Source organism: Neopsephotus bourkii, unplaced genomic scaffold (genome assembly GCF_033783945.1).
Source record: "Neopsephotus bourkii isolate Nb327-2 ecotype Australia unplaced genomic scaffold, CSIRO-AGI_Nbou_v1 NB_998, whole genome shotgun sequence".
Classification (NCBI taxonomy): Eukaryota; Metazoa; Chordata; class Aves; order Psittaciformes; family Psittacidae; genus Neopsephotus; species Neopsephotus bourkii.
The window spans coordinates 1,193,216-1,208,642 of NW_026901490.1; the positions used below are offsets into that span (position 1 = coordinate 1,193,216).

General features: G+C 40.8%; 1 protein-coding gene across 2 annotated transcripts in view; it reads left to right on the forward strand.

Annotated features, from left to right (window-relative positions):
- ITPK1 (inositol-tetrakisphosphate 1-kinase) overlaps nucleotides 1-15,427 on the forward strand; it is a 140,534-nt gene that overhangs the window by 74,237 nt on the left and 50,870 nt on the right. For both annotated transcript variants that reach the window (XM_061359897.1, XM_061359898.1), the window contains 2 exons: nucleotides 592-717; nucleotides 9,808-9,925. In XM_061359897.1, coding sequence (XP_061215881.1) covers nucleotides 592-717; nucleotides 9,808-9,925 — 244 coding nt within the window. The remainder of the gene's footprint in view (nucleotides 1-591; nucleotides 718-9,807; nucleotides 9,926-15,427) is intronic.

The window sequence follows — 15,427 nt, forward strand, 5'->3', positions numbered from 1 at the left end:
CCTTCCCATGCTGTTGGGAGCAGTTTCTGCACACCTCACCCCAGTCTTTGTCCCCTGACCAGCTAACTGCCAAGGTCTGCTGGTGGGAGTGCGCTCCTCCTTACCAGCTAGATATCTGTTACTGCAGCAGATGAATTTGCAGAGATCCTGAGTCATTTGTTTTTGTTACCTGAGTGCTGTTTTGTGCAATCCCAAAGGGCAAAGGGCACAGCAGGTGTTCTTTTTATTAGTGGTGATCATCTTTGTTGGCACATTCCTTTTGCATGTGTGTTTAAGTACTGAGAAAGAGCTGAAGAGGGAAATGGCAGCTCAGGGTGGTGAAGCACAGGAAGCTGGATGAAGCATGCTTGCCAATGACTTAACTGTTTTTTCATGGAATTAGACCTACACTGCTGAAAAATAAATGTCTGAGTAAAGTTTTCTGACATTCAGTGAAATATAAATTCTCATGAATTTGGATAACATTCTAAAATAAAGGCAGTGTGTAAAGTAAATGCCTTCTTGTGCGGCAGCAACACCTTGGATGGTGGTTGGAATAAGAACCTCAGATTCTCCATGTATTAATGAAAGGTTTCTCTCTGGTTTCTTCAGCTTGACCTCACGAAACCCATTGAAGAACAGGGCCCTTTGGATGTGATCATACACAAACTGACAGATGTCATCCTTGAAGCAGACCAGAATGACAGCCAGTCACTGGAGCTGGTTCAAAGGTTCCAGGTAAGTGGTTCTTTAATAGTCTTTATGCATTTCAAGCAGGAGGATGATCTTGGCGCAGCAAAGTCAGTATTTCCTATGCAGTTGATAGGGTTTGATGAAAAGAACTCTCTGGCACACTGCTGCCCTACTACTGATGGCCCAGCAAGAATAGTTTTTTTCAGTCTAAATGGACTTGCATCTTTGGGTAGGTTTTGCATTGTATTGGTAAGGTTAGTAAGAACTGGTAAGAACCAAATGTTGTCCTGATTTCATTCCAAGAGAATGAGTGCTGTTCACAAAAAGAAACAGGTATTTGCGGAGTCCTTTACATGCATCTCTCTACAACAGAAGCCACTAAATTAATTTGGCCCCGTTCTGTCTGGCCTTCCCAATTTCTGGAATGCTAATTTCTGTAATAGCAAGGTTACTGTGAGTGATTGTCCTCTAGAACTGAGAGTCCTGTTCTATTTTTCTTTCCTCAAGTTTACACTGAAGGTCAGAAATATGCAGGGCATAGTGGTACAGAGAACTGTTTTCGCAAAGAATTCCTGCCAGTATACTATGTGAATGATGATGAAAATGATAAAGGAACACCTTCATAATTTTAAAAGGTAGCCTCTGAGGAAACAGTAAGAAACCTTCTCTTAAGATCTGGGGCAAACAAATCTTACTGTTCTGTGTTTCCTGACCCAGCTCTTCTCTCCCATACTGCCAAGTTCATCTGTGTTAATATCACCTCCACTGTCTTTTATGCCTGAGTTTTTTGTTGGCAGCTTGGGCTAAATCTCATACAGCATGTATGGTAAATGGGTGAGTTATTGGGTCATTGCTTTGGACTAGGGTATGCTTCTTGTGGCACACTGACTAATGTGGACAGATGAGAACATTCGTTGATGCAGGACGTCATGGTGAGTGCTGGCAGAGGTATTTGATACAGCGTGTCAAATTCTTCCTGTAGGATTTGCATAGTGATAAATTCATCTAAATACCGCCACAGCACAGGAACATGCTGCCTTCTAAGAATAACACAGAACAAAAGGGGAAACAAATTGGGTTGGAACAGGTTTGTGTTGCAGCAGGGTGAAACAGAAATTACTGTAATCCAGAGATGAGATAATAGGGTTGGAATTCAGTCATCTGTTACTATTGCCGCTATTTCGTTGCTATAGAGTGCTTACGTCTGTGCTTCAGCTTAATACCACCCTTTCCTAAATTGGTCTCTTTCTTAATAATGGTCATAATTTTCCTGTGAATGTTGGTACTTGAGCAAAAATAATACTGTGGTTCTGGTGAAGCTAATTTGCAGGAGGCTGATGGGAAACCGAACCTTTGTTTATTTGATAGTGCTGGAAATTTGGATTGATTGTGTCAAGTGTGGTAGAAAGCAAAGGTTGTTCACACACCTGGGGCATATGCTGCATGTAAGTCAGCACCCTTTAATTGTTGGTGGGTCTGTTAATCAGAAAAATGTGTCAGTAGAATACCTCTCCCTACAGTAACACATGTTCCATATATATTTTTCCAGAGCTCACTTAGTAGAGACTGAATGGAAGTGAGAATAAGTCTCTGAGCAAGTCAGATGGAAAAGAAATAGTTTCCTGTCTCCTGACTTGATTGGTAAATACAGTTCAACTAATAGTCTCAACTGTTTTAAGACAGAAATTGAAAAGCACCTTGTGGATACAGAGCATTGTCTTATACCAGTGTCTTCTGTACAAAGGATGGTAGCGAATTCTGCTCACGCTTTGAGGACTTCTCTACATTTGCATTTCATGTCACTGTTGATGGTGGGTTTAGCCTTTTTGAATGTGCTTCTTAATTCCAGTTTAGCATTGCTGTTTATAATGGCAAGCTTCAGCCTAACATACTCTAGAAGGGCTGTTGCAGGGTTATGCTAAACAATTTGCTTAATTGGTATTGTGAAACATTTGCACCCAGCTGGCTGGGGCCTTCATTTTTAGGAATATTATATTTAAGCACTAATTAATAAAAAACCCAAGAATGTTAAAGAGAACTTGATGTTCGTTCTTTTCTCCCTGTCATTACTTCTTGGTTGCATAGTAAACACTGTGTTATCTAATACATGTATTTTTTTTTTTGATGATGCCATCTTCCTGTGAAGTAGTGCAAGGTAATGTCTAAAGAATTAGAAGGGGGTCCTGAAATGTGGGTTCACTCACATGCTCTTCCACAGTTTCGTTAGTGTGATTTAGACCATGCCATTGCATTCCTAGGCTTTTGTTTTGCAAGCTGTAAATTACAGGAATTATATTAACTCCCTTTTGAGATTAATATGAGAAGCCCTTGAGGTCAGCTCAGAATGGCTGTCATAAGGAATTAAGGTTGGTTTGTTTCTGTTGGGAGCTCTGGTATGACTTCTCAGTAGCTATGACACATGATGTACAGACTGAACTGTACCCTTGTGAGCAGGCTTCTGAATGATACACTCTCCCCCATACACCGACGCCTTGGGCCTCTGGTTCTGACTGAGTTGTGCCACATCACTGGCATGCAGGAAACTTTTGTTGTAGTAAAACATGTACCCAGGAATCAGTGAAGCAGAGGAGAGGTCTGCCAGTATTGAATTACATACCAGTGTGCCTAAAGGGTATTCTCATGTAATTTTGTGTACAGGGCAGAAACTGACAGGAAACTCCTGTCTGTCTCCATCTGCCCTGTATTATTTTTCAGATATTGAAAACTAATTAGAAATGAAGATAAATATGTTCCATAGAAAAGAAATAATTGTAATAAGTGATTTGTATTAAGTGTGTGAGGTAGGATAGGTGTTTTGGTTTTGTTAAACTAAAACCAATGAGCAATTTAAAAAACATGAAGTGACCACCTGGCAAGAGTACTTATGTGTGTGTGATGTTGCCTAAGCACTGTGGTGTTTCTGGCACTTGCTCAGGTGTGGTTCTCTTATTGTTCATTAGGTAGACTGACAAAGTTCTGATCATCTTAACCAAACAGGGCAATTTTTCCTTCTGTTGATTGTAAGTGTAACAGCAAGATAAAACTTGTCGGCTCCATAAAGCAGTCTTCCAGGATGTAGAAAGCAAGGGATTCTTGACCACAGGAGGAGTAATGGTCTGCTGAGCTTAATTTATTACCTTTGTAAGAATAACTTTTTTCCAGTGCTGTATTGTAGAGGCCTTGACCCATCTCATCTGCAGGAGCTGAGGAAGAAACACATTTATATGATTCTGTGTGCCTGCTCTCTGGAGTCTGTGGTGAACCATTGTACAGTCTGCTGGAGAGGGCTGATAGACTGTGAAGCCTCTTAGCATCCTGTTTTTGACTTGATGTTTAATGACTGTTCTTAATTGCCTGGTAAAAAGGAATCGTAACAATTGTTATAGTCCTTGGTGGTTCCTTCTTGACCAGAGGAACATGGAGAGAAATCAGGTGGAAAGAAGCATAGTCTCCAGGTGTCCTTTCACTTGCTTGTGCTCCAGTTCTAGTGTTCTTGGTAAGAAAGAGGACTAAACTACCCCAGTTCCTGCTTTCTGGAAAAAGAAAATGTTTTGGCTGAGGAACCTTTGTTATGCTTTGATTAGAGCAAAATACTCTCTGAGCAGTCGCTTGTCATAGCTGTACAGGGGCTTGAGTAGCTTCATTCGTTGCAGCTTCATGCTAGTCTGTTCCACTCAAAATGATGGTTCTAATGTTGGAAAATCAATAGGCTTATTAATTTGTCTTTCAGAGCTTTTTCTGAATGATTTTTCTTTGTATTAGCCTTCTTCAGAAGATACATCAGAAGCCGGTTTTATGCCTAGGCATCTGCTGTCAGGTTGATCAAAATTTTAAGTGTTTCCTCCCACCCCTGCCCTCAGGCTGTTGGCTCTCCCACTCTGAAGATGTCCAGGAAGGGCTCTTTTATTCTTGATTTAAAAGCTTCCTTAGATGAGTTTGCGACTGGGAGGAAGGAGAATTAGGGGGATACTTTGGAAGGGAAGGAGTTAGAGTCTTGATCCTGCTTGGAAGGGGAGAAGTGTGTTATTCTTGCTCCACTGATTGCTTTCTTCAGAATTCTCAGCTGGGGGAGTATGATTTGAGTACTTACTCCTGGAGATTATGCCAGTGGATTTTTAATGCCCCTCTAACTCACCCAAATTACTAACCCATGCTTTTCACATTTCTTTTCCTGTGCTCCCCTTAGAAAAGGCAACTGAAAAATCAAAGGAAATTACAAAATTTTAGTAATTTTTTTTCTTGTTGGGCAGACAAGATGAGACAGTTGAAATGGTCTTTTTGCACCTGAATTCAAAGGACAGTACCCGTGGTTTTCCCGTTTGAAAAATTCCTTAATAAGCAGGCAAAATTAACTGAAAATTTTTCATTGGAGTGCTAACTGGTAGGTAGCTTCTTATGGGTAGGTATTTGCAACGTGAAGAAGTGTTGGGCTTTCGAAGGCGAGACAGAAGCTAAGTACTCAGAAAGTTGCTTTGAGATGTGCAGTGAATAGAAATGTAATAGGAAAGACCTTTCCCCAGTTCCCCTTGCTGCCTCCTTCATCCATCCCAACCACTGCAGGAATCTTTTAGATTCAGAGACAGACAGTTTTGAGGTAAGTGTTCAAGATCCATTTTGCCTACACCTTTACCTTTGGTGCCTGTGACAAGAGGCTATCACAGCCTAAGACAAGAAAAAGGAACTTGTAAGTCTGAATCTGATGCAAACTCTTTAGACAAGCTGGTGTCTGTCTTTACATCTGTTTCTCCACTGGAAAGTGTTGATCCGTTGTTACAAGCAGTCATCTTCATGTTTCTGTACACAGGAAAACACAAATCTAAATGCTGTTACTGTGTCATTTGCTAACTTTTTTCCTTTTATATGGAACTTTTGTTTAATGTTAAACAAAGATCATTGAAGTTTTATTACCTAGCAATAAAATCAAGTCAGTGAGTCTCTCTTATTATCTAATGACCTAATATTTGCAGTAGATATTGTATCAACTTTCTGTTAAAATATGAATAGATATATCTTAAAGAAAATAGCTACCTTTTTGGGTAAAATGATAAGCAACTCTATTCTCATCTATACGCAGGCTTGTCAAGAGAAGTTGTTTATTGTGTGTTGTGGCTATTTTTGTTTGGCTTTGGGTTTGTTTGTTTGTTGGGGGTTTTTTGGGGGGTTTGTGGTTTGGTTTTGGGTTTTTTTGTGTGTGGTGGTGGGTTTTTTTTGTTTGGTTGGGTTTTTTTTGTTGTTGTTGTTTTTGTTGGTTTTGTCTTTTACTATCTGGGTTATAGCCAGAGTTATTTAATAGGGAACATGGAATACTTGATCTCTCTTTGATTTCAGGTTTCATTGCTGGTATTCTGCCAATAACAGGGCTGGTACAGAGCATGACTGAATGCCAAGCCTGGAATACAAACAAAGGAGGATCTGCTAAAAGTCCTTGTTCCTTCTTGTTTGCTTTTATTATGTCAAAGATTAGGAAGAGGAAAAACATTGATGTTGTCTAGGTCAAGCTGAACCGCAGCCCAAGGACAGAGGCTTTTCAAAATATTGTTGGGAAGCCTAAATATCCTCCAGATTGTTGCCTGGGTTGCTGGAGTCTGCTGTTGGATACCAGTCTTAGGTAAATCTACCAAAGGAGGGTGCAGAATTGTTTTGTTGGAATGAACAGAGAAGATTTGAATATTCAAAGTTGAAAGGTGCTGTACTGAAAGCCTCAATGTTTCTCTTTTCCTTCTGCAACTGCTCGATTTTCATGATCATTTCTACAGTAGCTCATCTGCTATCAAAGTTTTTGGACACAAACCTGTGGTGTTTATCCAGATCTGTATTTCTGGTAGTGGAGCAATTCTGTGCCATGGGAAGAGTGCTGCTACTCAGGCTATGTCAAGATGTTTCCAGTCTGTTAAGTAATCTTCACAGTTGTATATTCACTGATGGCTTAGTGTGCTTTGTGATGGAAATCCAAACAATACAGTATACTGAGAAAAGCAGAGTGGTAAAGATTGGAGTGCTGTTTTGATGTTTCTGTTCGCTAAACAACTTCAGCAGTTACCCACTAACTGTGTTCAAATAGAGATGACCTATGCAAATACATTGACCTTGTTCTTCATTGACAGACTCCTTTGCTTCAAAGGGAAGACCATTTCTGGATTCATTTTAAATGGGAGATCTGTAGCCTGTCCGCAGAGTAGCTCTAGGAGACAAGTACTTCAGGTCCTAGTCCCTTCCTTTACCCAGGTGATGCAGATCTTCACTGCCCAGCTGACATCTCTGAATTTTACCATTCCTGTGCCCTCTACCTGCCCAAGTACCTAGGCTTGTATATGGAGGAGAGATGGAGAACAGTACAAAGGTTTGATGCTGAGAAACTTCCTTGTTTTATAAAGAAATCTAATGTTCCAGCATCTGTGTGTGTGGAGGTTTGTCACCTTACAGTCAGTGGAGTTTGTCTCGACATTATAGTAGTCTGTTAAAGTCCTCCAGACTGTAAATGGCTTTTGGAAAACATCCTTCATCTCCTCCTTCATCTACAGAGTTTTTTGGAGGCTCCTCAAGACAGTAAGATGATAAAAAGGTCACTGGAAAGTCAGCTATGATGCTCACTTCTGTTGCCATGTTGCCTGGTGTACAGTGGCCTTGGGATCATGCATTCATTCCCATTAGATTTCGTTATGCTGTGTCAAACTTGCTGCTTGGATGATCTTTTAATGCAGCTTAGAGCTATTATCATTATAAATAAAGCACAGTGAAGTTTCTTATAGAAAGTGTGAAAAAGCAAGGCTCTGTCTGGAAATCCTTAGAGTAACATAAGCCAAAATAACAAATGGAATGCGCCTAACCCAGGGAGGTGAGATTAGTCCTCAGTGCCGATGTGAGCATCAGAAAGATTTGGGCAGGTGCACAAGGAGCAAGAGACAAAACCCATTCTCTCCGTGGAGGGGAGTAAAGGGGGGTGAAGGCCACAGGACAAATGTATATGTGAGGGGAAGTATTAGTATGAGCTGGGGCAGGATGGAAGTATGAGGAGCTTGAATTCAAGGTGGAACCAGAGACTGGCCAAGACAAAAGGGGTAATCAGCACAGTGCGAAAGGAAGAGCTAGTACATGCATCAGAAACACTGCAGGACGCTTGCTGTCAGACCTCTGCTGAGGTCACGTTTTAGAGGTGTGGCTTTCTCAGTCTGGTAATTGTGTATACTTACCGGTTGCTCAGCCTTTCAATGCGCTCAGGAAGATGCGTACAGTGATAGCTCTCTATCTTTTAAGCTGAAGCTTAGAGGTGCTAACATGGTGTCTTGTTATGTTTTTCATATGTTGGAATGCTCAAGTACAGTTTCATGATCACCAAGTTTAAACTAATGGCCTCATCACTGGATCATCCTAGCTCCACAAGGTCTTTTAGCTGCTGCGTATAAGGGCACATATGCATAGGTGTTTTAAGATGCATTAGGTAACAAGTTACTTCATGTCTTAAAAAATCCCCAGCTGTTCCGTATTTGAAAGCTGACTGCTCTGCTTGAGACTCTGAAGTCCTGGGGGCAGGAGACTCATGAAAACAGTTATATGTATGTTCTGGGTATGAATGATGTGAAATGAGACCAGCTTCTGCTCCAGTGAGTTGAAGCAGCTTTTCATGCAGGCTACACTGCAAGGGTGAGACAGCCTCTGGGTTTGACAGTCTTGACTGGTTGTGCAAAAGGCTCTGTCCCTTACTTTTCATGGGTAGTAACAAAGTTGAGCATATCTTTGAGGAATTCACTGTTTGTGTTCTGCAGGGATTATTAAATACATCAGATGTGTATTGCCACTGAAAGGTGCCTCATGTCCTGTGAAGGAAAGCTACTTGTTTGCTGTGGGTGATGCAGTGGGTTCATTAAACCCCAATGCTGGATCCTCTTAGCCTCAAAAGAATAATCTCCTTTGGAAAGCCATCAGTCAGCAGAAAGCAACAGTTTGCCAGGCTAGGAGGAGTGGAGAGAGGAACCCTGCTTCTTCAGTCAGTGTCTGGTGCAAAATCTCTTGCTGGGAATAGATAATGCTGTTCCTTTCTCTCTAGCTTAGCGTCTAGCAAAGTGCGTCTCCTGAGGCCACCTCACAATATGGCCAAGTATCTTGTGGAGTATGTTTTGTTATCTGAAGTAATCAACTGAAGGGCAGTAAGACTTCATGGAAGTCCATTGCTTGCAGGAGCATTTGCTACGCATTTGCATGAATGGATTTAAATAAATGAGTGTAAATGTAAAGATGCTTTGGGAAGTTTGGTACAACAGGTGTTAGGTTTGGAAATGTTTGTCTGATTTTGGATAGGGTAAGATGGATTCTTGTTTGTCCCACTGACTTTGTGATTCCACGTTGGGGCAGTGATGCAGGAACTCAGCTTTTGTTCTGAAAAGGAAGTTTTGTTAGGTTTGCAAGGGCAATACCTGGCAGCTGTGTCTGTGTTGATGGCCACAAGGCAATAGTGCAGTCATGACACATTGAATTCCCAAGATGAAGATTCATGACAGCATTAACTTTACTTTGTTCTTGTAGTCAAGATAGGAGAGTATGATCTTAGAGAAGCAGCAAGATAGATGCTTTCAAAGCTCAATGAATACACAGTGAAGCAGCAATCTCTTCAGCTCTGCCAAAAAAATTTCCAGCGCTTATAGTCCAGCTCATAACACTGTCTTCAGCTCATATAAAGGACAGCAGTAATAACAATATTAAAGCACCCAAATGTAGTTCTGAGCTTAGTTCAGATGTGGTGTTCAGGTGTAGTAATTGTAATTTGATGCAAGACTGACCTCAATATAGCAGTGTGTCATCTTTCTTCTTCTAATTGCTCACAGCTGTTACTGTGGCACTTTGCTACTGGCTCCCTTCTGAGTTGATGTGACTGCAGAACAGGCTTCTCTGCTCATAGCAAGTCCACAGGATAAATTTGACATCCTAAAAGTTACCTGTCATGCTTGTGTTTGTTTCAAATATCAGGGTCCAGACTACCTCATGACTTCGTGTGTTGCTCGTGTCTGTTTGCCTCCCTTTAAAAAGAAACCTTGAAGATTTTAACTTGGCCTATTCTTGTCCCCACCTCATTATTTTTCTGCACTCTTCAGCCAACCTAATGACTTTTTTTTTCTCTGTTTTTTTTTTTTTTTTTCCCAGGAGTATATTGACGCTCATCCAGAAACCATTATCCTGGACCCTCTTCCAGCTATTCGCACACTTCTGGACCGATCCAAGTCTTATGAGCTAATTCGGCAAATAGAGGCATACATGCAAGGTAGGCAGGTACCTGCTCTCCCTGAAGTTTTTTGTTGTAACTAGAGAAGGAAGTAGCTGGCTTCTGGAGGTGAGGTCTGAAGTAGTGGGGTTTGGGCTCCTTGTATTCTGTCTCTCCATGGGAGCACAAGTACTGAAGCATTACTGTGTCACAGGATTGCCCTCTGGAGCCTCATGTTCTTTTTCCATGTACACAAAGGAGGTTTGCATCTGGTTAAAAATATGATGTGGATTTAATGGGGAGTGTATTTACTCCAGCGAGTGCTCCCAGAAATCTTCTGGAAACATTGTCCTTTTGTGCATGCTGGTGAATTGGGATGACTGTAGAAACTCAGCATCTTGCCATAAGAATCCTGAAGCCTGAACCTGGGGGAGATTTATGTAAGAAGAAAAATCGGTTTTGGAAAGGACTGAAAGAATTTAAATTGCAAATAGAGCTATGATCTCTTAGAAGCACTGGAAGCCTATTGCACAAGTTATTGCTAGGAATAACATAAATGCATTTCTGTTGTTGGCTAGTTACCTGACGTAGACTGTTGTCTTTACTTGGTATCATTTGAGTTGTATTCTCATGTTTAGAAGATGTGCCTTTTCAACCTGAATTATTCTAATACCTTATTATTATTTTAACCATTGGAACTGTTGGGTTTTTAGCCTTTCATTCCCTTTCTGTTGCTGTTACTATCTTATTCTTGAAGAATTTATTGGCTTTTGAGTTTAAATCTAGAATAGCTCTTGAAGTAACTGTTTCATATACATGACTGTACTTGGGGAAATCCCATTGCTGAACTGTGTTCTAGTTGGGTGTTACTGGAATTACATTGTGACTGCATTACCACTATCCTGACTGGCAGATAAGAAGCTTATCAATTTGTATTTTTATAATTGTGAATTTACAGACATGCTGTTTGCATCTGACCTGCCTGGCCCCATCAGCAGTGTCTTTATGTAAAAATAAGACTAATAATTCACAGCACTCTCCCTTGTCTTTTGGAATCTCTTTAAGAGAGAATGCTTAGTTAGTTTAAAAGGATTTTGGTATAGAGTGGTTATTGCTAGTTGTGAACAGGAGAGAGGTGCTGAGGAAAACCTGTGCTCTGAGAAAGTAGTTAGGATTTTGTTCTAGCAGTGGAGATACTCAGTAGGGTGGGTTGTGGAATTTGTTTTGGAGGGGGATGTGATTTGTTTGGGGGGGGTTGTTTGTTTATTTTTCCTAAATTGCTATCAGTATTGTTACGGTTTACAATTACTATTATTTATTACAATATGTTTTGGAGAGCATTCCATCTGTGTGAGTAGTCTGTCTTGTGCGTATTTTGACCTCCTCTGGTCAAACTGATGTGAAAAAGGAATAAATGCTTAAGGAGGAAAAAGAAAAAAGTAGGCTTGAATTCAGTTAAAACTGACACTTTAAAGAGAAGCTATTAATAAGGTAGACAAATGAGGTAAGGAAAAGTTTCACCTGTTCTCACTGGCTGATGCAGTATTAGGTGACCATATTTCCCCTGTCCCTCTGTCATCATCGTCCTTTACACCGTCTTTCCATCTCATTTCTGTCTCTTGATCAGAAATATCATAACAGACACCTTGAACCAACTTTGTATTCTGCAGGGGAAATCTCAGGAGAGCTGAGTAATTGTCTATCTTCTCATTCTGGCCTAAGTAGATCAGCCTCTCTTATTTCTGCATATAATGATCTGCAGTGAGAATAAATCCCTCTAGAGTGTTGTGGGTTTTTTCCCCTCTCCTTGTTTTCACCTGCTAAATTGTGTTTTCTACTTGCAGCTGTCATGTCATACCCCAAGGCCATGAGCACTTAGGAAACTCAAACAAGAAGTAATACATCTGTGAATAGCATGAGGCCGTAGGAGCCACATCTTTTTTGTGTTGGAATTTCAAAATGAATGTCAATGCCAAGAAAATAGTGCGAATCTTTAGCTATAACTGGAGAGCCAAGTTTATCAAAGAAGGATACAGTATTGATGTTATGGGTTAAGTTCAGTGTAAGGGAGTATCTCTTCCAAAGGAATGCCAGAAACTCTGGAGAGGTGTGAATGTCTGTAAGGAGAAATCTTCTGCTGTTGAAAGTCTTTCAAAAGAAAATTCAGTGTTTGCTTATAGGCCAGTTTTGGATTCAGGGTGATCATCACATCTATTTGATGTTTTAAAGTAACTATAAGTGAAGTACAGTCTTATTTATGATCTCCAGTTTATGCTTCATTTTATACTTGTAGACCTTAGAAGAACTGTATAACTAAAACTTGCATCAGTTAAGTTAAAGGGTGGATGACCACGTGCTCTGCCGACTCCAGTTTGCATGCTGCTTCTTCCCTCTGTGTTGCCTGCACCTTTGAAAATGGCAGGTGTTGCTAAGGTGACAGTGTTTTGCAGCAATAGGGACCCATGTTCTATAAACAACTTGATTTTAAATGTAATTATCCTTCAGATGTCCAAGTTAATGCCTTGCCTGCCCTTTTGACAGTGAATTTTCCGTGCTTCCTGAAAAAGAGAAATCTGTATTTAATGTGTTTAAAACTGGGCATCTGGACATTGTTAGGCTTTCTGAAAGTCCTGTAGCTCCCTCTCTATGGAGTCAGGTGTATGAGTGATAAGTACTTTGATCCAGCTTCCTGAGAATGGGTTGGAAAAGCACTTTGTGGCACAGTCCTTGTCTCTGCTGCCACAGTTTCCGCAGCCACTAAAGGAAGGGAGGTGGAGGAGAACTGAGTACTAGGCAAGAACTGTACGCGTAGTCTGAAGGAAAGCAAGAGAACTTTCCATGTCCTAGACTGACACTGTAATCGCTCAATCGTTGTGGAAATAAAAAGTTCACAGATTTGCAGAATCCTTGATGTTGGAAGAGACCTCTTGAGGTCATATAGTCCAACTCGCTGCTCAAAGAAGTATGTTGTAGAGCAGGTTCCCCAAGGCTATCCAGTTGGGTTTTGTGTGTCTCCGCAGCTGGAGACCAGAGGACCTCTCTGGGTGACCTGCTCCAGGATTCACTTTGAACGTAGTGTGCTAGTGTGCAGCTGTAGCAGTTGCTAAGTGACTTTGCAGAGATTATTTTCTTCAGTATACATAGTGATATCTCCCTTGGAAGGAAGTAGGGGGGGAAAAGAAGTCTGTAAGAGATATTTTAGCGTTGATTTTAATGAATTCTTTTTTTTAAGCAATAGTCTTGACAGGGCTGTGACTTCCTCTTTTTCCTGTTCTCTGTTATGTTGAGTGCAAGCTCTAAAAGACGTAGTGCTTCTGAAACCTTCACTCCTGAGTCTTTCTACTAAGGTTTGAAAAAATAAAGGTTGCATTCCCAGTGCATCCCCAGTCCTACGCAGCTGGTAGATCTATGTTGAAATACGTCACTGAGTAGATTTTTTGCATAGCTGTTGAGTTTTCTTAGCAGCCATATTGCTTTGTTTACTTATCTGTAAAGAAATGCTTCTGATATAGTGCTCTAGATCAGGTCCTGTAATGTTTGGCGAAAGATTGGGAGCATTATTTAATGGAAATTTTGTTTTAGCAGGGTATTGTATGGCTGGAGCTGTGTCTGTTTTAAGCTTTAACCTCGTGAAAAACAACTAAATTCTCTGATCTTGTGTTGAAAAGCAGGATCCTACAGCCTTGAAATTCAAGATCTGACTTTTTAGGTTATGCCTAAGGTGATAACAGATAATCACTGTGACTAGGCACTAGCTAACCTTTTTACATTACATGCTTAGTTTTAAAGATTAAAAGCTTTTAAAATTCCCCACATATCTTACAAGTAAGAATCTAAAGTGAAGGATTTCAAATGAAAAACAGTGTAAACATGCTACTTGCTCAGTGCTCTACCTAGTCAGTATTCCCATTGACTACTCAGCTTCCTTTGCTGTCTCAAGTGACTTGCTGGTTTCTTCAGTAATATTTGACCTTCAGATATTGCAGACCCTGGAGTTCATTTCTTTAACCACTTCCACCTGGCTTTTATCATGATTTTAAAATCTTCTGATCTTAGATTCTTAAATTTAACTTCAAATCTAAAATTTGTACAAAAACTAGTCTTTGTAGGATTCCGCTAGATGAGGGAATTCCTGATGGGCCAAACTGTGACTCCTGAATTTCTCTCTCTTCTAACATCTTTTTTTGAAGTATGGGATCTATTCTCTTGGGACACTGAACAGTATAAAGCTCTTTAACTGTGATATTTTAATCCCAGCATGTAATAATTTATGTTTGATTGCTTACTATTATATGAGATGCAGTTGCTGCTGTGTGCACCCCTTTCTGATTTGGGGGTATGTTGCAGAACAGATTATGGCATCCTTTTCCCTACATTTCTTACTATATTCTGTCTGTCTGACTTAGAAATAACTCCTTGAACAGCTGCAAGTATCTTTTGTGACTAGGAGCAAGGCTCAGCATGATGTAATGGGTAAGGCACTTGATCTGGGGCTCAGAGTTTTCTGCTCGGTGCAGGTTCTGACTTGCTGCATGACCTTGGGCACAGAATGTCATCCCTCTCTCTTCTAGTGACACTTGACCTGTCTTTTCCTTTAGATGCCACAGGGCAGAAACCTTTTCCAGACACACATATTCTGATATAGTGAGTCTCTGATGCCAAGCAGTCTGTGTAGGTATCCTTTTAACGGAAATTGTAGATCTGTTCTTGATTCAAAAACTGGCTATTTCCAGTTCAAGGCCAAAGTAGGTAGTTAGGTTTTATTTTTTGTAAGTTGTGGAGCATGTACATTGCTGGAGTGGTACATACTCAGAACTTCTCAAAATCAGGCCACCAAGTTAAAAGTGCCTGAAAATAGCTGTATATACATAGCTCTAGGCATTCCCCTTTTGAAACTGTGGCCTCTACGCTCTGTGGCCTACTTTTCATACCAGTTTTGGTCAGAGGGGAGGTAGAAGAATAGTCACGCAGGTCAACTTCAGGCACCTCTATCTGTATTTGAAGCTGCTATTAAAATGAAATGAAAAATCTGGTTTTAATTTGAAGGCTCTAAATCACCCACCTGACGCTCACTTGTTTCTGTAGGGACATCTAAGTTAGAGAGCTGATGTTAGCTACTGCCAATAACCACACCAGTTTTTAAATGCAGAAGTCTCCCTTGCTGATTGTATGCTTTCTTTCCACCAAGAACAGATGTCTCATTACCTCTATCCAAGTGAGGTGCGTGTTCGCTCACTGCATTTTAATTTTGGTCTGAAAACATGTGCGCGTGCATGAAGAGGAGTAACAAATGGAATTAATGTTCGCTGTAACTGGAAGGAGCTTGTCCAAATGCATCAGCACACAGCAGTGCTGCACGTGGCAGTGCTGTGCGCCCCAGCTGTCAGCACTTGGTAGCTCTCAGCCCTGCTCTGTCAAACTGGAATGACTCTGCGACTTTTGACCCAGGGAGGTGTCACCTGATGCCTTTCTCGTAAAGACACATTCATTCATCTAGGAGGGGGTTGACAAAGGGACACAGACATGTTGGTGTTACAATGAACAAGCTCTAGCTCTGAAATC